Source organism: Neltuma alba, unplaced genomic scaffold (genome assembly GCF_004799145.2).
Source record: "Neltuma alba isolate B1F8T4 unplaced genomic scaffold, ASM479914v2 tig00012154_pilon, whole genome shotgun sequence".
Lineage (NCBI taxonomy): Eukaryota > Viridiplantae > Streptophyta > Magnoliopsida > Fabales > Fabaceae > Neltuma > Neltuma alba.
Window position 1 is genome coordinate 431,905 of NW_021636702.1, and position 26,162 is coordinate 458,066.

The 26,162-nt window shown below is 34.4% G+C and overlaps 5 protein-coding genes across 8 annotated transcripts in view; 2 read left to right on the forward strand and 3 right to left on the reverse strand.

Moving 5' to 3' along the window:
- LOC114723753 (autophagy-related protein 2) overlaps positions 1-5,275 on the forward strand; it is a 28,954-nt gene extending 23,679 nt beyond the window's left edge. For all 3 annotated transcript variants that reach the window (XM_028909984.1, XM_028909983.1, XM_028909985.1), the window contains 10 exons: positions 69-181; positions 1,543-1,729; positions 2,081-2,194; positions 2,377-2,484; positions 2,575-2,707; positions 3,426-3,622; positions 4,049-4,245; positions 4,348-4,423; positions 4,506-4,603; positions 4,970-5,275. In XM_028909984.1, the coding sequence (XP_028765817.1) occupies positions 69-181; positions 1,543-1,729; positions 2,081-2,194; positions 2,377-2,484; positions 2,575-2,707; positions 3,426-3,622; positions 4,049-4,245; positions 4,348-4,417 (1,119 nt within the window). In that variant the 3' untranslated portion in view covers positions 4,418-4,423; positions 4,506-4,603; positions 4,970-5,275. The remainder of the gene's footprint in view (positions 1-68; positions 182-1,542; positions 1,730-2,080; positions 2,195-2,376; positions 2,485-2,574; positions 2,708-3,425; positions 3,623-4,048; positions 4,246-4,347; positions 4,424-4,505; positions 4,604-4,969) is intronic.
- A 2,070-nt stretch (positions 5,276-7,345) lies between these two features.
- LOC114723748 (uncharacterized) lies at positions 7,346-8,541 on the reverse strand. The gene is made up of 2 exons (XM_028909980.1): positions 8,037-8,541; positions 7,346-7,715 (listed from the first exon to the last, which is right to left on the reverse strand). Exons 1-2 carry the CDS (start codon positions 8,442-8,444, stop codon positions 7,680-7,682), a joined length of 444 nt encoding a protein of 147 aa, XP_028765813.1. The 5' UTR covers positions 8,445-8,541; the 3' UTR covers positions 7,346-7,679.
- A 4,047-nt stretch (positions 8,542-12,588) lies between these two features.
- Positions 12,589-13,982, forward strand: LOC114723745 (protein PLANT CADMIUM RESISTANCE 7-like). Of its 2 annotated transcripts, none has more exons than XM_028909976.1 (5): positions 12,589-12,653; positions 12,777-12,960; positions 13,058-13,129; positions 13,369-13,578; positions 13,708-13,982. In XM_028909976.1, the coding sequence occupies exons 2-5, from the start codon at positions 12,783-12,785 to the stop codon at positions 13,785-13,787; spliced, it is 540 nt and encodes a 179-aa protein (XP_028765809.1). In that variant the 5' UTR covers positions 12,589-12,653; positions 12,777-12,782; the 3' UTR covers positions 13,788-13,982. The 2 variants fall into 2 exon arrangements, with proteins under 2 accessions (XP_028765809.1, XP_028765811.1); XM_028909978.1 differs by having other exon boundaries at positions 13,703-13,784.
- Positions 13,983-14,590: 608 nt separating this feature from the next.
- Positions 14,591-15,151, reverse strand: LOC114723786 (calmodulin-like protein 1). Its single transcript, XM_028910024.1, has one exon. The coding sequence runs from the start codon at positions 15,149-15,151 to the stop codon at positions 14,591-14,593; it is 561 nt and encodes a 186-aa protein (XP_028765857.1).
- Positions 15,152-15,333: 182 nt separating this feature from the next.
- Positions 15,334-18,691, reverse strand: LOC114723751 (protein disulfide-isomerase SCO2). The gene is given in 4 exon segments (XM_028909982.1): positions 15,334-15,623; positions 17,782-17,908; positions 18,109-18,387; positions 18,390-18,691. Coding segments are annotated over 4 exon segments (609 nt in total). The 5' UTR covers positions 18,519-18,691; the 3' UTR covers positions 15,334-15,549.
- Positions 18,692-26,162: the final 7,471 nt, after the last annotated feature.

Sequence of the window (26,162 nt, forward strand, 5' to 3'; positions counted from 1 at the left end):
TTTTTTATTTAGTCTTTTTTCGCGTGCAATGACACATTTTTTGTGATTTTCTACTTTTTGAATTGAAGGTGCTAGGATATTATCATTCAAAAGGCCACCCTCGAGAATCTTCCTCAAAAGCACTTAGATTGGACTTGGAGGCAGTCAGACCAGACCCCCTAACTCCACTTGAGGAGTATAGGTACGGTGTTTAATATTCACGCGATCTGTTTTGGATGGCATGTGATAATTTATATCACTAAACCTTGGAAGTTGCATCAACTCCCCTATGGAGTCGTAGAATTGGGGATCTTTTGGGTATGTGTCCCATCATGACATTGACATGGGAGATTCTAAACCTCATTCAATAAAACTTTGCAGAAAGCTGACAGAGAGTCGATAATGAGATTTGTTTGTTTTTAATGATCATTTGGTCTTGTCTAGTGTTCAACGATCTAATTATTCTTTTTCCAAAACAGACGCTAATATCTGACTTACGAGTCAGGTTTATGGAGGGAATTAGGTCTTTGACTTCTTTATCATTGAAATGTTTGAGATGAAAATCAAAGGGCATCCTCCAAGAATTGTACGCTAAAAGTATGACTATTGTTCAAATAAGACAAGAAAAGAAAATTAACAGATATTAGTGCATACCAAATGAGTGGCCCTCACATAAAATATAACCCAATAGTTGGTCTTTGTAATTCATTTCCTGTTGATCTTTTTAAAATTTTCAGAAGTCCTTTCTTCCCATTTTTGCTTGGAAATCCTTATAACTTGTTGAACTTCACTAGTCGTGCCATGGCAATTTGGAGACCCTTGTTCATTGGTTCTACATTGAAACACGTTCCAAAAATTCGATGCGTGGTACAAGCTCACGCTTGTCATAATATGGGCTTCGTTCCCTGTTTCTCTGCTAAGCTCTCTTTTCTTGTCCATGAATTTCTCATCGAGCTTGGTCAATTTGAAAGTGAATTTATCACGGAAAATTTTCCTCCACTTAAGTTTATAAGCTTGTGTTTATTCATTAGTGACCACCCAAACTAACTGTCCATTTAATCTTGTGGGAAGCATAATGCACAGAAGCATGTCTTGAAATTTTAGCAGCTGCCAGGTTCTGCTTTATAATTATTCCGACTTGTATACATGAGGCATTGTAAGAGGCTGTCTTGTGTCGAGCACAACTGATTTTTAAGTCCTTTTCCATTACGGTCCGTGATTTTTCTTAAACAGAAATTTAATGTGTTATCTATGTATTTCCTTTCTCCTATATCAAGACACCATTGTCCGTCAATCATAGGTCTATTGTTGCACGTTAAGGGGATCCACTAATGCTCAATCATGTCAAAAGTTTCATATTTCTTATCTTCAACAATCTGGACGTATTTGTTTTATTTGGATATAAAGGATCTGTTTAGAAATTTTAGAAATAATTAATACTTAGCTTGATTCTACCTGGTGGCAGGCTTTATTCATCTAAATATTTATGAACTCATGAAGGAACTATTATGCATTAAGATCTTCAAACAGCAATTAAGTGTCTTTATATTTCTCTCTTTTCAGGTTACATCTTGCCTTCCTTCCTATAAAATTGCATCTACATCAATCCCAGCTTGACTTTCTTATTGAGTTTTTTGGGAGTAAAAGCTCATCATCTGATCAGTCTCCTGATCATCCTCAAAATGTGGAGGGTTCAATATTTTTGCCAGAAAGGAGGAAAAATCTTGAGGCATTGCTTCCTTACTTCCAGGCAAGTAGCATTCTGTTTTCCGTCTCTATTAACCTGTAATTTCTTGAATTTCTTTATTTCCCTCCTTTTTAATCATGTGCAGTATTGATTTGTAAAGAAGTGAAAAAATCCCAGTGTATGTGTTTTTACAACAAACTTTAGAAAGGCTCATCCCTACTTAATTCATTATATTGCTCTTATCAATGTTCTTAACTTATTAATCCATTTTATGGGGAGTGACCTGTTTGAGAAGATTTATGATATAGTCAGCCCCTAACTCGACTTTGATTTTATGGAATGTTTGGACAGTCTGCTCAGTATTTGTTCTAACCTATCTTAAAAAACATATTTATATGTTGCTTTTGGTTACAGAACATTGACATACGGCCTATCCTTTTTCGGGTGGACTACAGTCCCCATCATGTAGATCTAGCTGCACTGAGACGTGGAAAGTATGTGGAACTCGTAAATCTTGTTCCCTGGAAGGTAATATTTGTTCTTTATGTCCTGTTTCCATCAGTAGTATGGCTTCCCTTGTTTTTATTTCATTTACTACCTAATTTGCCACCTGATAGATTTGGCTTGTGGATAATGGAGCTTCAATTATTGCCTCATCATAGGTTTCCCTATTGGAAATATCTGATAATATGTTTACTAAATTTGCCCAGGGTGTTGAGCTAAATCTGAAGCATGTTCATGCAGCTGGCATCTATGGTTGGGGCAGTGTTTGTGAAACAATTATTGGAGAATGGTTGGAAGATATATCTCATAATCAGGTTTAGTGACAAATTATTTTCCTTGGAACTGAGGTTCTGACTATTCTTTTCTCTTGATTAATAGTTTTTATGTCATATTTCAATCTGTAGATTCATAAAATACTGCGGCGCCTTCCTGCTGTACGGTCATTATTTGCAATAGGTGATGGTGCTGCTAAGCTGGTGTCATCCCCACTAGAGAACTACAGGAAGGATCGGAGGGTGCTTAAGGGTATGCAGAGAGGTATGTTAGATAACACTGCCTTTGTAATTGACCTATATAATTTGGCTTCTTTTTGGGAAGAAAAAATAGGAATCACAAATAACAGTAGGTTTTTATCACTTATAGTTCACTTATAGTTTTATTTATTGGTTTCTTAAAATATTTTTTGAGCGGAACGATCTGTCGGTAGAGCCAGCAATTTTGAAAGCCAATATTCATTATGTACCCATTTAATTGTTGTGGCAGTTGATAACCTTCATTTACCTGGATTCATTTAGTTCAATCCATTCAACAAAATACATTTTTATATATGATTTACTGTAAGTGGCAACCTTTCTAAGCTACAGTAAGGTCTTAATGGCTATTAATTTTATATTTGGATTTTTTTTTTGGGGGTCAAATTTTGTATTTGAAAGTTTAATATTTACATTTATATAAGTCTGTTGCTTGAGGGTGAAACCTCCATTTAAGGAAATTATTCTAGCTTCATTACTGTGTCTGAAAGTGTGCTTTGGGGAAGGGAATTGTAGACCCCCTTTTGGCTGGGGAAAACAATCTGGTTTTACTAGTCTATTTGTATTGCGTCTATATTTGCAAGAATTGGATTATTCCATTTCTTCTGCCCTTTTTCCTTTAAAAACATCTATGTTAATTTTTAACTTGTGTTTTCTGGCTCCATTAATGATTGTCTTCTATTTTTCTTGTTAATTGTCATCATAGTAGTCAATCTGCTTTGTAGGTACAATTGCATTTCTTAGAAGCATTTCTCTTGAAGCTGTTGGACTTGGAGTACATTTAGCTGCCGGAGCCCATGACATTCTGCTCCAAGCAGAATATATTCTTGGAAGCGTACCTGCTTCTGTAACATCTCCGTTAACAGATAAACTACATGTTCGATCAAATCAGCCTCAAGATGCCCACCATGGTATCAAACAGGTGAAGTTTCAAACAAGTTGATACCTATACTTCCTTTTTACACAGATTGATGTCTTGCTTATCCTAATTCCTGCATTTCTTAAACGAAAAAGCAGAAGAAAAAAAATGTCGGCTATATAACAAAATTAATAAGGGGCCCTCACCTTTTCCTTACCCTCTGCCTTTTGTTGTCTACTTCTTCTTCTTCAGATAGTATTTATTTGAGCAAATGAGGTTTTTGACTAAGCTTTCGTAAAAGAAGCTACTTCTGAGGAGGAAGCAAATATTGGAATTTCTCTTATGCAAAACAGAAATTTTTTTGTAAAGACAGAAGTACCTCTAATCAAAAGCAGTGATTTCCATTGTTATATCTGATATTTTTACCTAATTTCGGTCATGCATGTGTTTTTCTACTTAGAAAATAAAAGGCAGTTATTTATTTCGCAGGCTTATGAGAGCCTTAGTGATGGCCTGGGAAAATCTGCTGCTGTGCTAGTCCAGAGGCCCCTGAAAAAATATCAACGTGGCTCAGGTGCGGGGCCTGCACTGGCAGCTGCTTTTCGAGCTGTTCCTGCAGCTGCCATAGCTCCTGCTTCTGCTTGTGCAAGTGCTGTCCATTGTGCTCTTCTTGGCATCAGAAATAGGTCGGATAACATTGCCTTGATTTGAAGTAATTCTTGTTTTAGATTTCCATTGAAGCAATTCCTAGATAATTTGAAGTTTATTTACACACAATTTTTTTCCAGTCTTGATCCTGAACGTAAAAAGGAGTCCATGGAGAAATATTGTCCAACACAACCCTGGGAAGAAGGCTAATTAGAGGTGCCATTAGCTACAGATGATTTTGTCTTCGTAAAGCATTCATACAATTATGGAATGAGATATTTCTTGGTTCCATGCCCAGAATATCATGTCAGGATTGACTGATTGATACTTTTGCTTCACTGGCCGACTGTGAGGAGATCCAAAGGGCTCTCCATGAAGTGATGGGTCATGTATCATGTGAGTTGGGCCTCTTCTCTAGCTATCATTGTATAGTAAATCATATGATGGGATGATTTATTTATCAGAAGGAATAAACGACTGCATCAATAATTTCATTCGGAAGAGCAACAAATTAATGGATCATTAGTTGTGAATGTCCACACCAGATAATAGTAGGAATAGTTACAATCAAGCTAATAATCATCTCTTATCATTCTCATCGTGAACAATTTGAGCATGTATGTGATGTCTTGGTGATAATCGCTGTAGCACTGTTTTATGGAGATAGTACTTTGAGTTTGAGATAGCTGACGTCTAAAGTTTCATTAGATCTTTCTCAAGGTATATTAATTGAATTATTCTGAACATTTTGATTGGCTGCAGATGTACAGCAGCGGGACCATTAAGCGCATTCTTTTGTCAGAGGAATTGTATATGCTGTAAATAATGGAGTATGGAGAGTGCTTTTATTCGCACTGAATGGGGATATCTTCTTGGTTATAGGGCTTCCGTTTGCAATTTAGCCTAACTAGTTGTGTACATAGTATCATTCATTTAATGTTAAGCTATCATTGTATATTGCCGTTATTTTTTAGCTGTAAATAATACACGCTTATTAATATGCTTCCAATTATTCAATTTTAGAACAGTGATTGAGCATTTGGACTACTGATAATCATTTTTTCCTTGTGACGAAGTTGGCAAGTATATTGTTGATAACTATGCGGAAAACTGCTTATTATTGATTTTTATGCCATTGGTAATTCCGACCAACAAATCATAATTTTGTAGAACATTTTTATTTTTCACCAAAATGCATACATATAGCTGTTGAGACCCGCCTATAATGGCAGGCTTCGCCATGAGATGCCTTAAGAATTCTCGCGTCATAGAAAATTAATGCTCCTTTTTTTTTTTATAAAAAAAAAAGGGCTGTTATATTATACTATTTCAAAATGGATATTTGCTGATAGACGTTTATACTATTTCAAAATGGATATTTGCTGATAGACGTTTATACTATTTCAAAATAGATATTTGCTGATAGATGTTATGTCTCTGGTAAAACAATTTGGGTGAATGTTTGTTACTTGATGTTAATCTTGAAGACGATCGTCCCTAATCTGTTGGTTACATTTGGTACGGAGTATTGAAAATAAAGGATAAGGATTGGGATTGAGGTTAAAAATATATGTTAAAAGATGCTTAGCATGAGTAATTTTTTTATCACATATAGATAGGATTGGAGAATACTATCTCTCTTCATGATATTCCTCAATCCCACATATATGAATTTATCTGATCCCAAGTATAATATAATTACTCATACTGAATATTTTTTTAATATAGTTTTACACTTTCAATGTCAATCCCTATCCCTCATTTTTAATGCTTCGTATCAAACGGGACCTGAAGGTCTTAGAAAGCATGATAAGTTCATTAGCATGGAAAATTCTGTACCACACCATCATATTCAGTTAAACAAATTCTTCTGCTAGAACAAGGAAATATTCTTATTAATTGAAACAGTCACCAAAAACATACCAGTCTTCCAAAAGCAAGCGCAACAACAAAGTAGGAACGAGAAACAAACCAGAAAGTATCACAGCATATTTTACAGCTTCCTCCATGGCCAAGGCTTCAACTTAAAGTACTGAGCTTGATTTTGATACTAGGCGAGATAGAAACTGGTTCTCGGCTCAAATTATTCTTAAACCAGCCATTTGCCTCCCAGAATTCATCAGCTTGTTTAAAAATAAAAATGGAATCCGATGGCTTCTTTTTAAGTTTTTCTCTACCCACCTAATGAATTTTCTTCTTTCCTCCTTTGCTCTCTCCCACCAGAATTCAGAAATCAGTTTAAAGGAATTGCATTAGCTGCAGCTTTGATCAATACCTCTTCCTGCTTCAGATAAGAAGTTTTTCTGCCATCCCAGAACTCTTCTACTAACACTGTCCACAACAAAATTTAAGGCTTGTGATTTCGATCTTCCCCATAAATTACGAAAGGAACCCTTGACAAACTTACAAGTTGACGTTATTCCATGAATTAGTTCCAGCAAATTGGGAATTCTTCTTCCATCTTATCTAACAGTTCAACATGACATTATGGTATAGGGATAAGGGCATTTGATGGGGAATGACACCTTCTTAGTGTGATTTTTAAAAAAAAAATCTAATAATTATGAAGAATTGAAAATTCTTTAAAAATCTGAATTTCCAACGCTTACGCGTGAAATTTGAACAATTTTTGTGGCAATTTATTTTTGTCAAGTCATATAAATTCTCTTAGTTTTTTTGGGTGCAATTCTTTTAAATTTTGACCGATGTGCAAATAAACTTTAAGCTTTACAATTTGATAAAAAAGCCTTATTTAAACTTTTAAGTCTGTGCAAATAATTATTTGGTCGTCATAAATTATTTTGTTATTTCACTAATAAAACGTAATACGTTATTGATCATATGCCTCCCTTTTTTGGTACAGATAATCCTATAAACTTGTAGTTATATGCAGATGATCTTTTCTTAATTTTGATATGTGCAAAAATATATGTAAAATCCTCTCGCTCGCTCTTCACATCTCCTCATTCAAGTACGGAGGAGGTCTGAATTGGTTCCTTCTATTTCTTATCATGTTTTTCCCTGACATTGAAAGACTGATAATCTAATAATACTCAGCATTTACTTAAACATTTTTAAAAGAATCTGATACAAAAACTTAGTCCCTGCAGACATGAATTTCTTTTAACAGAAAATTAAAGGAAGAAAATAGACAACTTATTACTAGAAAACAAGTGGTCTCTCCATAATAATTGGGCATATTACACACAGATATAAACTAAAACCGATCTACTGATGGGGTTGTTCTTCTACTGCAAACATTTGTACACTGATCAAAATGCTAAAGGTGCCATGCATCTTTCTATTTCTAGTTAATTGATAATAAACATCGCTTAATTTGCAGGTTATGTCTAAGTTTTTCTGAATAAAGTCAGCACAAATTCTAACAACCCCTCAGAAAATTATCGTCAGAGGAACGAAACTCCCTCCTAGAGATTCGACCAACACTGCCGCTACTATATATATTTATAGTTCAGCTCATCTTCTGACCTCCTCCATAAAACAGCCCCTGTGACAAAGTAAGAAACTGGTTTAATAATACTCATGGCTGCAGAATTTACTACTTTATATTCTATTGCTTAGCACATATTAATAGTGAGGGGGAAAAAGACCCAATTATATTCAAATAGGTTTCCTCACTCGGTAAGTGAAGATGACCTCTCCCTATATCAACTTGGGTTCAGTTCTTCTAGGTAACGACCAATATGAAAACAAAGTTTCCAGTGCATCACTTTAGTATAATCAAGGAATTACGAATGACAAATCAAAACCACCTAGAGAATCATCAGGGATAAAGAAGATGCATGTTAGGTAGACATATAGGCATTACCAGATTGTCTTTGCTAGGCCTTTCCTCTTCAGCTACTCTCTGCAGAAACCCATCAGTACTGCAACTCTTCTTATCCTTCTTATTAGAACTACTCTTTCTTAAGCCCAGCCTCTCCTTCCATCTGCTTGAACTCTTCGGTACTCTTGGCAGTGCGTCGTCGTACAAGTCATCACTCACAAGAAGCTCATCTCTCAGAGTAGTCGTCATCTTCTTGGCCGTCATGGATTTGTTATTAGGCACCAACATGCCCTGGGAAAACACTTCATCTGCTGAGATCATGGCATAGTTCTTCACACAGAATTCGAAATCCGAAGACACAGGAGCTTCTCTGTAAATGCTTTCACGCTTCATATTGATGGCTTGCTGGGCATCCACAAAATCATTGGAGAAGGAGATTCTTGGATCCATAGCTGAATGGAGTTAGCTAGCTAGCTTGAAGCTGAGGATAATGCACTATACAGTGCAAGGGTTAGTAATATTGTTGCTTATAATTTAAACATGTTTAAGCATGGCATGGACAGTTTCATGTGAGGGTTAGGGCAACTTTTGCTTTTTGTGTTCCTTCAAGATGAAGGGTTGGATCTGAGATGAAGATGATTGGTCATTTATATATAATGTGGGGATGGATTCTCGTGTTTGTTCCCTTTAGTGGACATAACATGTTGCTCGGATTTGTCATTTTATGTTAGGAATGTGGGTCTTGTTCACTTTAGCTCTTTTGGGTTATGTGGCAAAAACAATTATTGACCCATCGCAAGAAATATGTTAAAAAAATTTAGGGGTAATACAAATAATAAGGACATGTTTAATTTTGCCGGTGAGTTTGACTATTGAGACTAGATGGTGGCCTTATTTTAATCCAAAGCTTCCATTTATTTTGTAGCCAAATGTTTGAGTTAATTAAGCACTGAATAGATTAATCTCTTAAGAAATGAGCTGTACATGTAAATTAAACTTGTTCTTGATATACAAATTCCACAAGTTTTTAGTATTCAAACATCTTACAAAGTTTCCGGTCCTCAAAATTTTTTTTGCATAAGAAGCTTTCACCGACTTGGATAATAACATTTCCAATCAAAAAAGATACTTTGAGCCAGCTCAACAAACAGATGGAGAACTTGGAAAAAGGGGTAAAGAATTTAAAAGTATTGAAGGGAAAAGAAGTGGACTTCATTTTTCTAAAAGAACATGGAGTTTAATTTTTATATGGGGATTTGATATTCCACTTTGAAGAAGTAGAAAAAGATACAGTTGTAAGCACAAGGATGGAAAATGTATATATACGTACAAAGCATGCAACTTTAACTACATTATTATACTCATTAATTAATAATAATGCAGTTGTCTAAAGAATCTTTTTCTCTGTTGAAACTATATTGACCATCACGTGTCTCCTTTTCATGTGTCTTTCACATGCCGTTCATATCCTCCAAAAACTTTCTAACTCGATCTAAGTCTATGACAAAATCAAATAAACTAAGTTAATCCTATTTAAGTCTTTAAACTTATTAAATTACTTATGCAAACTATTCATTTTTCAAATTAGGGTTGAATATATATACTAATTAAACAATCATTACTTCATCTTCAATCATACGCTTAATCACTTTTAGACTTGGTTCTTTTTCCATAACAAAAATATGTAGTATTAATTATATGTAATATACTCTAACATAAAAATAAATAAAAGATACATATATTTACCCTAGACATAATAATACTCTTTTCATTAATATATAATTACGCCAACATAGATAGCTCAATTTGTTTTCTAAATGTGTATGTAATATAAGTCAATAATTAAAAAAAAAACCTTTTGTTTAATGTTACATGTGATATAATAATTAAGTTAGGCAACACGTCAAGACAATTTGATTTAACTGATACTAATTATTATCTCTATTTCTTAATATAAGATTTAGTTTGAATTAAAAATAAAATCTTATATTAACAATCAAAGGTAATACTTTCTTAAATCTTATTTCAATATATATAATATTGCATATTTGACCCTTCATAGATATGATGAGTGCATGATTTGTTTTAAAAAAAGGTTAGGAAACACATATTTTGAGTTTTGCATTGTAAGCACATATATAATGGAGATCAAAGAGGTCAGGAAATGGTCAAATCCTAGATGGAAGTGGTTGCATGTTAAGATAAAGTTTAAGGAAAAACAAAACGCCCTCATAGGTTGCACGACAGAAGGTTAGGACTGAGAGCTTGTCTCCCTCTTGGTCTCCTCTTGACCTGGCAAAGCTTGTCTCTTTGGAATCCATTTGCTTTTAACTACTATGATTATTATCATAGTTAAGCATTCTCAAAGCTCGAGGCTCATTTTACTATGTCAGATCAAGAAAACCCTTATTTTATTTGTTGGGTTCTCTGAATCTTGCCTTGATAACAACCTGTTATTCATAATTCACCGCTCACAAATTAAGTCCTCAGAGGGAATATGGTTTATACAATGTGCTTATCAGCTTCATTACTTCATTTAACTTCATGTTTAGTGTTCACAAAATGATTTATATATGTTCCACAGATATAAATTTGGTATGCCTTTTCCTATTTTATCCCTAGTATTTTGACTCTAAAACATTGATGAAATTAAGAAACTTGTGCAGCTAGTTGAAATTAAGAAGTTTGTAATGATGCGACAGAAAACAGATCAATCAAGTAAATGAGTTATAAGATACTAAACTTGCCTACATATGATCAGAAACTAAGTTAATTGAACGCTTACATTTCAGGCTCAACAAGCCACCACTTCAATTTGTTACCTTCTTCCGAATTGTCCGACTTTGCTTAATATTTGTACTCAAAAATGTGATTGAAGCGCCTAACACAAGTGATGGTGACTTAATAATGAAAGCCAGATTTAGATAAGAAATTATTCCCACTTCCTCGAGACATTCGAAACCTATAGATCTGGAAAAAAAATATACAAAAGCAAAAAGATATAAGAAAGATGTCAACCGTACTTTATAGCTAGAGTCTACACAGCTAAGCCATTTCTGAATGACTATGGCATGGCAACCTACGAAAGCAACAAGAGTTTCACATTCATAGGCATACCAGCTTTAAAGGTCACTGCAGATTGCCATGTAACATCACATAATTGGATCCATCTTCATTAAATATTAACTTTGCTAGCTGTTCTCGATTCTAATGAACAATTTCATCGAAATAAACTATAAAATTCACAGCAAATCGAATTGTTTGTTTAGGTGAACAGTGCAATTTATTCTGCGGATCCGGTAAATCTAGGGATTATTTATCACAAAACGATCAGCTAACAAGGGTTCAATTATTATTCGAGGCCAGGTAGAAACAAGCTCGTAGTATATTGGGTTCAAAACAAAAGGAAAATAGAATAATAATACTGATATATACTGTGGGTGGCTCCCTAATAGCTAAAAGATAAAACTTGCTTGCTAATGACAATGATAGCTTGCTAGCAACAAAGTATTCCTCAAAAATATATCACTAATTTAGGACAAGTTACAGCACACGAGACTTGGACTGAGATACGTCATATAAACATAAGTGGGTTGCTGTTTCGTTTATCAGTAGAAATTTCCAGAAGATAGAGTGAAGAATTATTCAAGGAGGAAGTACTTCTGACGTAAGGGTACATAGAATTATAAAATTTATTTCCATCTGTAAAAACTAGACGCTGTAATTTTGTTGAGAAATCAACGTAACATGATGATATTACATATGTCCCCAGTGTATTTCTGTATTTCTGTTAGTTTATTTTATACTGTTTGTGTTCTCATTTCTCATAAACTGCGGGTTCTGCCTGAATAGTACTACCTCCAATCTTTAATATAGGATCTCATTTGACTTTTATTTTAATTTTAAATATAAGACCCAATCCATTTTGTTTCTCATATTTATTCATTTTTTTCAAAATAGTTCTTTTAATAATGATAGTTCTAACTAATACATTTTATTAGTAAGGATATTTAGAAAATACAACACTTATGTAGAACAAATGACTAACTTAACTTATTTCCTTAATTTACTTAAATTAGTCAACTAGCTTTTATATTTAGGACTGTAGGTAATAATAACCAGGATTAGTTTTCCTCCAATTTTTTTCCTTCCGGGTTTTCCAATGATTTGCTTGTATAGAGACTAATGATTATCTATAATAGGAATAGGGCTTAGTTTTGGTTAATAATAAAGACCGCATGTCTGAAACTGAAGAAGTATGGTTGGTGGCAAGATATGACAGTTCAGTTTATAGAACAAATTGTGCCACCACCACTTCCTTGTGAATTCAAGCAACATGATCTAACTAATCTTGCATTGACCCATATTAATTAACAAGAAGGTTGCTGTCAAGCCAATACAAAAAGAAATGCATTCTAGTTGACATAAAATTGACTGATCTCCTTATAGCATTAGTAAATGATTTCTCATCTTCCACCTTGCATTTAAAAAATCCATTAATTATAGAGTATCATCTTTGAATGTTGAATGCCCATCCCCGAACTCAATGACCAAGTCAACCAGATCATGATTGAAAATGAGGATTGCTTCCTCTTCCTACCATCTTGCAGCAGAAGATTGTTCTAGGAAATTGCAGAGCCAAGAAGGAAACACGGTGATGTAATTCCCTACTTCTTTCTATGAAATTGTTCATTTATTAGATTAATCTTACTTGTTATTGAACTAGCCTGATTCTATTTATATGCTGCAATATTGATTTCTGATTATCTGCTAAATTCTCAGAAGCTTATGTATCCTACAATAGATGAACCTGAGATATATCCAGAGTATAGCCGTCCAGGTTATGTCCTTCCAAATTATGGGACTCCACGCGTTTCTTCTGCTCCTCCCACCATCATGAGGCATTCTGTTCCAACGCCTCAGTGGTCAAGTGATCTTTTCCATTGTGTTGATGATCCTTCACTTTGTAAGAAACCCAGAAATTTTCCATATATATATATATATATATATAGATATTCAACTTTTTCTATACACAATTCACATGTTTACTTTGCTTCTTGAAGGTTTAGTCACTTGCCTCTGCCCTTGTTTTACTTTTGGGCGCATCGCAGAGATTGTAGATAAAGGCAATCCAAGTAAGCAACGGCAAAATCACGATCTATAGCATGAAATGTGCCATTCACTATGAAACAAACTCGTAGCGTGAAAATTTTCATCACTTGAGCAATAGATTAATTATTTCCATTAAAAATTATATGCTATATATCAATGGCACTAATTAAAATCATTAGGGAGCAAGCTGAATATCTAGACTAAATCATAAGTAGTAGTTTGAAGTGGCTTGTGTAGGTAATATTCTTTAAATTATGTGCAGCATGTGGTTCAAGCGGCCTTTGTTATGGGTTATTAGCTCCCACTGGACTCGCATGCCTGTATTCTTGCAATTATCGCTCAAGAATGAGGGCACAATATGACTTACCAGAAGCTCCATGTATGGATTGCTTTGTTCATTTCTGCTGTGAGGCTTGCGCTCTGTGCCAGGAGTACAGACAGCTGAAGCATTATGGATTTGACCTCAGCTTAGGTAATTAACATAAGATGACCCATTGACAATCAAAGTGCTTGTTGTTCTTATTATTTAATGTTGTTTTTTTGAGAAAAAAAATGGTGAATATGAGAATGATTTGCTGTTGGACAATGGATTGAAGTATAGGATGGGAAGCCAACATGGAAAGGTCAAGAAGGTTTGGGGTTACGGTAGCCCCAGCTATACCAACTGGCATGACGAGATGAAAGTGAAGGATTCAATTGGGAGGTTTATTTTTCCCTGCTAGCATGGGACCTCTTGATGCTGGTTCAAACCCTGTGTGAATTCTGCGTGCGCTGTGCTGTTAGGTTTGAGTGCTTTTTGTCAATATTAAGCAAAATAAAATGTGCTCTTGTACATCCAAAAAAGGGAAAAAGAAAAATCTAGTTTGTTTCTTTTGCCTTGTCAGCCCTCCATTTTCTTTCTTTATTTCTTTCTCTTTGGAGTTACAAACTTTTGGTGAGAGGGCTAAAGTAACAAACGAGAAGCTTCCTCGGATGAAAATATGGTATGAGAATTATTTGTAAAATTTTAATATCTTTTATCCTGTAGCATTGTAAATAGATGCGTTGGCTTGACAATGTCGAGACTCGCCTGCTTGATCATTGCTTCTTTCAATTCTAAGAAAATGAGAAAAGTGCAAAAGTGGCCAAGTTTTAAGAGTTTGCTAGTCTCTTTTTCCTTTTTTACCCCCCAAAAAAAAGGCAATTTACAAGTTGACTGGGAATACCTCTCATCCTTAAATTTTCTGTTATACCCCAATTCCATAATTTAGAAGAATCTCCAGTATTTGGTTTATAAGGAACATGTAAACCAAGCCTGTGAAGAGCGCATAAATGTGTTGTGTGCATAATAAGACCCTGTTACAACATATTAGTGCTTTTATATTTGGCATCAAGAGTAAGAAAGTGAATTGAGAGTCGCTCAATGAATCTAATTCACTCTTATCTTGTGTTATGTTTCTTTCCCAATTCAACTGATGCATTTAAAATGGGCAATGGCCAGTAATTCAGCTACGTGTCAAGGACTGAGTCATCATTACAAGAAACTCGTCCATGTCAACCATGCCATCTCCATCAGTATCCACAGCACTCACCATTCTGGTGCAATCATCAAGGCTGCATCTTTCCCCCAGCCTCCTCAGCATATCCTGAACTTCCTCTGCGCTAATCTTCCCATCACCATTCTTATCAAATACCCTGAATGCACTTTCTATGTCCACTCTTCTAATCCCACCACCCATTTTCAGAGCTTCCACAAATTCCTTGAAACTGATAAAACCATCTAAATCCTGATCGACCACCCGGAAAATATCAGAAACTTCACGAGCCATATTTCCCCCCATGGCTAGAGATTTCAGGGTGGCCTTATACTCCTGCTGAGAAATTTTCCCATCTTTGTTGGAATCAAACTTGTCAAATACCTGCTTCATGTCATCTATGCTTGGCTCAAAAATCTGTTTCAATCCAGAATTGAGCCTTTTTGGGGAGGAAAAGAGACGAGATGGTGTGCGCAGGTACTTTCTCTTTGAAAGACTGTATTGGAAATCAAGGAATCTAGCACTTGACATTTTTTCCCCACAATGGTGGATTGGTCTTATCTGTTGAATGGAAGAAGAAGAACGGAGTCTTTATATTAGAGGTGGAAAGTGGAAGTGGTGAGTTCCCATTCTTCTTCCACTAGACATCATGCAAATCTTAGTTTATCAGTTATTCCTCGACAAATTGATCCTAGAAGGAAAGGCAGGATAGGAAAAGAATAAATTCTTTCCAAAGGCTACAAGTATGTTCCTATATTTCCTGTGAAGGGGTTTTTCTTTTCCAGTCTACAATTGTAAAAAGTTGATTTACATGAATAAGCTATTATTATTTCAGTAACCAAAGAATACACAGCTCATCAAGTAGGTTACAGTATAACTTCCGGAAGTAAGGAAAGGAAAAACCTAGAAGAAAACTGGAAATTATCTTGTCACGACGGCTTTCCATTATCCAAGTCCTCCATTACGTCAATGTCCTTTCGAGCTGTTATCTTCTGCACGTATCCTGCCAAAACAAACATTCTGCTAGTGAGTGCAAGTTCACATTCTAAAACCCACAAGTTAATTAGTAACACTAATGGCATTTTAAGCAGTTGACTCAAGATGAAGGCCACCAGGGCGTCATGTAATTCCCAAGGAAGTCACAGTTGGGAAGGGAAAAGGTCCCTTGCACGCACTCCGACACAGTTTCAAGAATAAATTTAAAATAACCAAAATATATATAATATGCACAGTGAACAAAATGGTAAAGTAAAAGAGACGCTGAAACAAAATCTAGGCAAAATTTAAATTAATATCCCATATAACATAAGATTAGCATGCGACTTCCAAACAGGAAAAAAGAAACTTACATAGGTGTTCACGCTGTAAAATCCAGAATTATCTCACATAGAAAGCATTTATGTCCTTCTAGCGCATTCAAAGATACCAGGGACTAATGAATAATTTATAAAAGGTAGCTAGGACTCAAGCTATCAAGGCAGCAGCTAACAAGAGAAAATTGGGATCTTCTTAGTTCTTACAAGTATGTTTTGGATTCAAATCAACAGAACTCTTATTTACCTTCTAGTTTTGTTGAGGTGCAGTAAGGCCAAAGAAAAAACATAGACTGCAAAGTTAGAAATCCCATCTCATGTATAAGTTAGACGCTGATATGAATCATATCTGCATGGGATTCGAAGTGTACCATAATAGTAACTTTAACTGAGTTGACTGACTGACAAAACAAGATTGCATTGTCAAGGAAGAAAAAAATTCTATTCCGAAATCGCAACTGGATCAATCCGTAGTTTAGTGGAGAACATGTTATATGGGACTGAAATATCAATGAGGATTTCCTAGATTTTCCTTTACAAGGAAGGAAAATCAACTGGAAAGTGAATAACTAAAAAACCCTGTCATTTCATTTCATTAAATCAGGCAGAGCAGTTCAACATATCTCTCGTGTAATTAGCTTTAAAAGAAATCAGACTCCAAATCCATATTATGGAAAGATGGCTTTCCCGTACCACAAATTGCATAGCATGGACAGGGAAAGGCTAAAAGCATGAAACAATGCAATAGATCACAGACACACAATCAAGGTGCATTCAATGCAAAAGCTTTAAGTACCAGGAAAGTATTCATTCAATGCTACAGATATATCGTGCATAACATAGCTAACAGGTGAGCTATGACAACGATCCTTTAAAAAAAAAAAAGGTCAAACTAAAACAATGACAACAATCCTTTTTTTTTTTCCCTGATGCATATTGCAATACTAAAGATTAGTTGCTTATCGAGCCATGGGGAAAAAAATCCAAGATACTTACAGCTAAAATTATTTAGGATTTCTTAGGATCGTTGTAATTTAATTAGCCATCTGTATTTAAAGAATGATGCCCTCGAGCATACCTAGATGTGGACATGGCACAAAGTAAAACATAACATATCTCACAAATTACAACAGATGATTATCTATTTTTGTACACATCACATGCATGCACAAGCTTCAGACAAACACGACATTGAAAATAGGCATCCAAGAGTTTGGGTGCATGGTATTGGGCTCTGACAATGGGGAGAAAATTAGACAATAAAAAATGAAAAGAATTGAGTTTATAGCATCACAATTGATGCATCGAACCCAAAATACTTATGAACTGCTACATGTAAAAACTTCGCAGCCGAAACTGTTGCTGCCTTAGAAGCCAAGAGTGCACGAAAACAAGTAACAAAAGTATCACAAGGAGATAAAGATTTTCCATCGCTAGCTTCATAGAAACATGCTCTCAGAATGATCAGCTTTGAACAGAATAGACAGGAGGAAAGACCAAAATAACACATCATGAAAGCACAGAGCAAAACTGAATTCTCTAAATAAATTGGTGTTGTGATGTAACTCATTTAGCATAAAGGACTAACATATTTGTGCAGCAATGACCTTTTTACATGAGAATGTCGAACAATGGCGCTCAATATTTGTTCATTTAAAACATATATTGTCAACATCATTACTAACAGCCCTCTCTCTCTAATATATAGACCCGCTGTTTTTCAGTTCAGTTCATTTCAGTCTAGAATTAGAAAAACAAGAGAGCAAATTACATGGGTCTAAAAAGGAAGAGCAAACACCTAAAAAAAAACATGAAGGATGAGCATGCCAATATTGAAGGGAGCAGTACCAATTCCCATGCAAGGAATGCATTTGCAGGATGTCGATTTGCCCCTTTTGTTATAGTAGGTTACGTATCCCGACCCATGGCAGCTACGGCACATGCCAGTCCATTCATAGACCACTTCTTTACAGTCCTACACAGGAGAAAAAAAAGTGAACCTCTTTAATTTCGCTACAATGAGGGGAGAAAAGCAGGAAGACATAGGGAGATTTAAATCGAAGCCAAGAACCCTCGACCTCCCACGGCTCAAAAAAAAAAATCTTCAAATTCTGGAACACAAACAGTAATCAAATACGTAGGTCGATAGGAGGAAAGAAGGCAAGCGAAATTAACCTCCACTTGGGGATCGCATCTAAGCCGCTTATCAATCTCGTCAGCAGAAACCGGCGAGGAATCCGGGTACGTCATAGGAAGTGGAAGAGCGTCATTATCATCCGCCAAGTAGCTATCTGTGTTACGCGACCATTTCCTCTCCTTCGCATTCACTCTAACGCCATCATTTCCGCCTGCGCGTCTCCCCGCAACGCCACCATCCACAACGGGTCCTTTATCGATATCTTCGCCAATTCTAACACCACCGGCGACGCCAGCAGCTGAAGCCAAGGATTGGAACCACGAGGAAACGATGGTCCGGGCAAAGCATCTCCAGCGGCGGCACGGCAGCGGAAGGCCGACGGTGAGACGCGATAAGATAGTGAAGGCTTAGAGGGATAGAACAGGGAGGCTGTATTGACGGAGAACATTACCAGAAAGTTAGCCCACGTTAAATATGTGTTTAGGAAATGGGAATTCAGAGGGAAGATTGAGAATTGAGAGGTATAATTGGATGAGGAAGGTACGGATGATTTATATAGATTATGCTCTTGCCCAGCTACTCAACAGCACGCTGGAAAGTGGAAAGCTTCAGCACTTAGCATTGGCCGGTGAAGCCCCTTCTGACCTTCTCTATCCAATAGAGCCGTGCCGTTCACATTGTGGTTAAATTATAACTTTTCTCTGCTTTAATTTTTTTTTAAAAAATTAATCCGAGGATATAGTCAAATCATGTATGGATTAGAAAAATTGCGTCATCAATCTCAAATAACCTCCTTCACTGTTTTTAAAAGTAGTAGATTAGTTTGTAATGTAATACAATTGAAAGTTTAGTTTAGACGCATTTCTAGCAAAGCAATCTGTATGATTATTACTCCCCCTTTGACAATTTTTGGAGTGCCTAGGTACATCAAGGTATGGGATATTTTTATTTTGAGAAAAAATAAGGCTTGATTAATGAACTACTTCTAGAATTGTTCTTGATTATTTTACTCCTCAAGAGATTTTTCTTTCTCTCTCATTTTAACCTTGTTAAAAGATATTTTTTTAAAAATTTATATGTATTTTTAGAAAAATTAATAAACTTTCAAATTGCATCTAACAAACTTGGGTCCTATTTAGTATGATGATTAAAATCACTTATAAACATGTTTCACGTAAGTCGAAACAAAATTTTTTTCACATATTTACTTCATATTTAGTAAAACATGATTGAAAAACTACTTATAAACCATTCTAAACGTCTTAGTTGGTAGGCAAAATTTTGTCAAAAAAATGTCCTATGGTATGAAATGGGGCGAGCAGTGATTTTATAAGCACGCTCAAATTCAATATGCGTGTTGGAGCAATAGCTGCAATTACAAGGTACAACCATAGCTATCATCCTATCAAAACATCGTCGATGATTCGACTAGAGATTTTTATACAGGAATTGTCATGCTCATGCATGTCACTTTCAATTTTTTGTCTAGAGATTTCTCTCTCTTTTTTTCTTTTTTGGTTGCATGTCTAGAGATTTTTCGTCCAGGATAGCCCGTGATCAATCTCCCTTCTCATTTCCTTTGGCAGCGCACCTGATAATAGAGACGAAGTGGGCACTTGTTTTGGGCCTGACAAAGGTAGGTACTTTTTTCTTGGGTCTAAGTGAAGGTGGGTACTAAAAGTTGGTCTTCTCGGGATAATTTTTTAATGAAACAAGATGATTCATTTACATTTTCAAAAAAAAATACTATACCAATCCAAAGCTAAAAATATGATTTTTAACGTCCTTCGTCAATAAATAACTCGGTTCATGAAGAATGCTTTTGGAGACCTGAACTGAAGAGGGGGGAAAAAATAAATAAATAACTCCAGGAAACGGTATCTAGGGAGACTCGTCTGTTTCACGAATGGCTGTGGCTTCAATACTTGCTGGCAGATTATAAGAAAGGGAGCTCAGCTAGCAGAAAAATATTGAAGAGCATTACACTATATAGATCAAGTGCTGCAATTTTCCCTCCCAACAATTCTTTCTGTCTGATCTATTTGGAATCATAAGGTTATCATCACTAAGGAGTTTCTTATCCTCTCTATAACAAAAGTGCTGCTATTAATTAGAATCTGCTTTCTGCATTCATTGCAAACTGCAAAATCATAGTGTCTTCAGGGCATTTCTTTTGATTTGCGTTCGTGACAACAACATGAAAGCAGAAACTTACAGTAGTTTTTATTTGCTTACTTCTTAGCCATCGTAATCAGGAAAAATGATGTAGTGCTTACTTATATTTTGATAACTAGCTCTCTGCTTTTAGAATCCTCAAGGAGTTTTGCTATCAAGTTTGTTAGCTTGGAGAAATATTTCTGGTAAACCAAAACCACATAGTTTATATGATTAGCGAAAAGTACAACATGAAAGAAAGAATAGCAACAGAATGTTTAACTTTTGTCCTGAAAAATCTTACATCTGGTGCAGTTTGGGAGCTGCCCTACTGATGGAGGAACTGATCCTTCAAAGTTGTTGTTTTCCCAGTGTCTTGCATGGTGGAAAGTGATCAAAGGAAATGGGTGAAAAAGACAGGAGGGCAATAAAGACAGTTTAAGAAATCTCAGAAACTATTGAAGATGAAGCATCTTTTTGTTCACATACAAAATCAGTAGTTTCTTCATCCCACTTAAGTCAGGAATAGTGTCTGAGAAGTTGTTTCGAGGCGGTTTGGTTCAACTCTATTGCAGGCCTACAATGCTAATCAAGATTACATAACCAGAAGAAAATGTGTTTGGTTGTTTTTTTAGTTTGGTAATGGGATTTACTGTGGTAATGATTGTTACCAGAAATAAGGTAATACCTACTCATACCTCCCCTTATGAATTCCGATTACCACTCATTGCGTGTTTTAAAAGGTCTTATTTACCCTTCAGTCACATTTGTGTTTGTTCTCACCATCTTTTCCCTTCCTCAGTTCCTCCTCCTCCATCATGGACCATTACCCCCACGGCACCACCACCCCCACCGACCAAGAACTTTTCTTTTTTTCTGCCTCCCTTCATTATCATTGTCTCCTTCTCCTTTGCCCTCCTTGTTCCATTGGCATCGTCATGTCCATCCTTTGCCATCAATATTCGAAGTTGTGAATCTCCTTTTCAAATCAGTTTTAATTTTTATGAATATCCTTCTCTGAATCTATTTTCCGCAGAAGTTCATATTAGTGTTCGCGGTGACAAGCTCCAGATTTCCGCATTTATGTGGTTGAGGTCTATATGGAAGATTACTTTTTCCCCTATACGCAATTTGAACCCACATTTAAAACTTGATTTATGGATTACTTCCCTTTCAATTCGTTACTGCATGTCGGCTGATTCTTGTCTGCATTTTCTACTGAGACTCTGAGAGTGGTGTTTTGGCTGAGGATTTGAGGAAGAAGACAAGTGGGGATGGAGAGCTTTTTTTTGTTTGAGGGGCGTTTTAGACCTCTCATAATTTTGATTAAGTATAAAAAATAGTTTCTGCACATTTTGTTAATAACAAACCAAATATATTGATTGATGTTAACTATTATTGCAGTGCACTCCATTGCATTACTAAGGGAGTCTCCAATCGAACCAAACAATTGTAGAAATTATAATGTCATCTCCATAAATATCTAATTATTGTGAGTTTAGTACGGAGAAACTTAATCAATACTAAGTGGATAATTTTATGATTATTTCAAGAAATCGGTTGAATTTTTAACATTAAAAGATAAGTTTATAATTATTATTCTAACGTAAAAATAAAAATGAAGGGCTAAGGATTTTGCTGTAAAAAATGGATATCTAACAGAGAGGAAGTTTCCCTGGAGAAGTACCACATAAATATATCATAAGCCATTTTTAGCCACACACCTGACCCAAAAAGGAAGAGAAGCCCAACCCAATATCGAGAAAGAGGGTTCGCTGTCAGTTCGACAAGAACGACGCAATTCAGGTTTCCAGCTGACCCATGGCATTGAGAATCCACGAAGCTTTGATTTAGCCCACAGAATTGAAGAGGGAACGGTGAGGACCAGCCTTCGCTGAAGGGAAAGTGGGAAACAGAAACACAAGTCAAAGTCAAAGCGAATACCCTTTCATTATGGTGAAGAGTCGGAGAGCAATTAATGTTCATTCTTTTTAGATTCATTCATTGCGCGCACGACAACAAATGATATAAAATGCCGCCTTCGTCCTTTATATAAGTCAATTATAAGGGATACTTTTGTTCTTAAATACTCCTATGATTTTATTTATAAAACACTTATAATATATTTGATATATTTGATATAGATTAAGAAAAATTTTTAATTTTATTAATTCTTATTTAAAATTTGATAACTTTTTAACTTTATCCCTATTCAATATATATTATACCCTATTAGAACAAAGTCAACACAACATTAAATAAAAGATAAAATTGTACAGTCATATAAAAAAAAAAATTTCTTTATCCTATAAATAGAATTAGAGAAGTATATGCTTCCTCCGATTCTTATTATAAGTTTTAAATAACTAATTCATAAAAAATAAATGATTGATTAAAATAATAAATAGGTTAGAAAAAAACTTTTATTTTCAAATATGCCTTTTTAACAAATGAGAAAAAGAATGAAAGAGAATATGAGGAAAATGTGATAAAAGATAAATAATTAAGGGCAATATTAAAAAAAACATTAAATGTTAAAACAAACTCAAATTAAAGCTTATAAATAGGACCAGAGGAAGTACAAGTCACTTTTAAATTTTAATACATCTAACGTTTTTTTATTTTATCTTTATTATTAGAAAAATAAAAGAGAGATATGAGAATTATTAGTAAATGTTCAAAGAGAGAAAAGCTTTAATAAAGAGTAAAATTGAAAACTTTTGTTAATTTAATGTATTTTTTGGTATATGAAAATGTGTTACAAATGACTTGTATTAAAGACTATAATAGCATATACGAAGCCTGCGGGTAAACAATTTTAATTATTTTATTTAAATTTTTTGCCAACGCTTTTTTTTCCCTTTAAATAGTGTATTGTTGCATAAATGATTAGACGTCTTCTGATACATTGAATATCGTCCCCAAAAAAAAAAGTGCCAAGTATATGATGAAGGGTGTGTTTAGATTAATTTAGATGCCTTCGATCTGATACGTTGAGTATAGAAATCTGTATGTTTGGTTCTTCGTTTTTCCCCATTCCATCTCAATTTTTAATAAAAGAAATTGGGAAAATGACCCCTTATTAAAAAATTCACCACTGAGAAGATCTAAATCAAACTATATACTAATATTCTTGTGATAAAATTTGTAAAATATCAGTGCTTTTTGTATATAAAAATTTATCAAGTGCTTCTTATAAAACAAATTTAGTAGATAGAGGTTTTTTTCCCTCCTAATATTTTCTTTTCTTTTTGTGCCCCAACCAAGGCATTATTATGCTTTCACAGAAGAATCATCTGTCACAACGAAGCTTATCTCACCTAGACAAGATTAGCTGCACAAACCATATGTTGTCATTTTATTCTATTAATAACTAAATTTTTAAATAAGTTGTTAATCAAAAAATCTTATTCAATCAATTTTTTGAGTTCTCTTCAATTTTCATCTAACTATTTTTAGAAGACTCTATATTGTGGGATTTACTATCTTTACCATCTTTCCAAATGATCTTTGTAAATTTACATACTATTTTAAACAATTTTCTACCATTATTTCTTAAGAGAAATCATGCTAATTATTCTTAATATATGTTCATAATGAATCTTATCTTCTTTTGTAGTGTCGTGTATTCATATCAACATCTTCATATTTTTTATACTCCAAATTTTTGCTCTCATTGACTCTTTAAAGCTCAACATTTACACCATATAACATTTAAGAATAATTTGTTTTATAAAAGTAGAAATTTATAACAGAAAACAAAGTTGGGTCTCATTATCAAACACACAAACCGAACAATATAAATATAGCCTAACAAAACAAAGAACGAACTTCTCAATAAAAAAATATACACCACTAAAAAAAATCAGGTACTGATTGAGAAATACTACCTTCGGTCCTTAATATAAGATCCCGTTTGACTTTTTGTTTGGTCCTAATTATAAGACCCCAATCCATTTTATTTCATATTTATGTATTTTTTCCAAGATAGTCCTTCTAATAATAATAATTCTAGCCAAAAAACTTAATTAGTAAGGATATTTTAGGAATGACAACACTTATTTATTACAAATAACTAACTTAACTTACTTCTTTAATCTCCTCAAATAAGTCAACTAGGTCCTATAATTAGGACCGGAGGTAGTAGTATCAAAGATAAAATTGCACTTTTACATAATAATAAAAGTATTATCATTAAATAACACTAATGAATTGAAAAGAAGAAATATTATGCAGAAAAAAAAATTAATTTTCCCCCCTTGAAAACCAAGCATGTGACATGTCCTTATTCTCTCAATGCCACTTGAGGGGTGAAAATGAATTACCTTTAGGTGATAAAATAAAGTGACCTAATAAGAAAAGGAATCTGAGGAGCGTCAAGAAGGTAATAATAAAAAGGGGATGAGTTCCCCTTTTTGAAGGAGATATTTGAAGCAATAAATCAAAAGGGTTTGGCCCCTACAAGCAAAAGGAGAATAGAGGCAGATAAGCTGAAAAGGAAAGGAGAATAATCTTAAAAGTGAAAACATGATGCAAGTGAGGGGACCCATTTTTCAAAGCGTGCAGAATCCGCGTATGTTTTGCACGGACGGATGATCATGCCGCGTAAACCGGGGATGGTTTTCTGTTAGCATTTAATAATACCACTACTAATATGATACTATTCCATTTCTTATTATAAATTTTTTTTTAACTAAATTATGTGATTTAAAAAATAATTAATATGTAGTAAATACAATTTTTTCTAAACATATCACTATATATAAATGGATAAATGTAAGAGAATAACTGTAAGATAAATAAAGAAAAAAAATATACTAAATATATTAAATTAGGGGTAAAATAGATAATAATACATTAAATATTCAGACAAACTAAAAAAATCTTATGAAAAGAGATAAATTTATTTAAAAATTTGATCTTATAACAAGAAAAGAAGGGAGCACGGGTCAAGCCCGAAGGATGACTCTGTCAACTCCAAAAAGCACAATTCTGTCTCCTAATGTGTTAGTGGCTGGAAGTTATGTTAGGTTAGACAGTTGTTGATTAGGTCAAGCTCTCCTGCCTCTCTCTACAACGCCGTCAAACACTTCCCAATAAATCCTCGTCCCTTTTTTTTTTGGGTATAAGTCCTTGTCCCTTGCATCTGTCTGCTTTGAGTGCTTTCCTGCCTCACCTGTGGATTCTCTAGAATCAGTTGACGGTCAAATACTCTTGAGATGTTTTGCCTCACCAATCATGTCATCATTTATGTCCATATATATAGAGGTGGTACCACCCCCAAAAAACAACCGGTTGGATTGATAAAAATCAAATTTATTTTAAAACATTTTTTTTGAGTCCGCAACCATCAAAATGGAATTCAAAATTAGCATACCAGCTCATTTTATTTTATTTTATTTTTAAAAATTTTTTCTCTATTCAAATATAATTATGTTTATTCTTTTAGTCTTTTATTTCATCCGCATTATTTAAAATTATCATAATGTAATATATTTTCCACTCTGTATTATGAATTTTATTTGTGGTAAAGTTAGCTAAGCAAAAAGAAGGTGGTTCTACTTCTCAAACCCAACCAAATAATTTTACATCTTTAGAGCATACTTCGAATCCTATCAATATTAAATGATGGCTAATAGTGAGTACCTGATAGTGATTTGTGATATTGTGTTTGTTTTATTATTGATTTGGATTTATTATGTTTTAATTTGTGATGTATGCTTAATCATTTAGGATGATGTGTCATGTATGTTTAATATTTTGAATTTTATGTTTTATTTATGATAATTTCTATTTAGATGTTTCATTTTAAATATTTAGGAATTGGAATAGATTTTACTAAAATAAAAGAAAATGCCAAAAAAAAAGTAAAATACCAGCCTACCAGAAGTCGATTCTTTTAGAACCATCCTGTCGATCCTTGACCTTGTTATGGGCC

Bases quoted from the DNA above. Each gene is read 5' to 3' on its own strand.
- LOC114723748 (XM_028909980.1), bottom strand. From the start codon at position 8,444: ATGGATCCAAGAATCTCCTTCTCCAATGATTTTGTGGATGCCCAGCAA. The intron at 7,716-8,036 runs GTAATGCCTATA...ACTTTGTCACAG, and splicing joins GGCCTAGCAAAGACAATCTG to GGGCTGTTTTATGGAGGAGG.
- LOC114723786 (XM_028910024.1), bottom strand. From the start codon at position 15,151: ATGTCAAGTGCTAGATTCCTTGATTTCCAATACAGTCTTTCAAAGAGA.
- LOC114723745 (XM_028909976.1), top strand. From the start codon at position 12,783: ATGTATCCTACAATAGATGAACCTGAGATATATCCAGAGTATAGCCGT. The intron at 12,961-13,057 runs GTAAGAAACCCA...TGCTTCTTGAAG, and splicing joins TGTTGATGATCCTTCACTTT to GTTTAGTCACTTGCCTCTGC. The intron at 13,579-13,707 runs GTAATTAACATA...ATTGAAGTATAG, and splicing joins TGGATTTGACCTCAGCTTAG to GATGGGAAGCCAACATGGAA.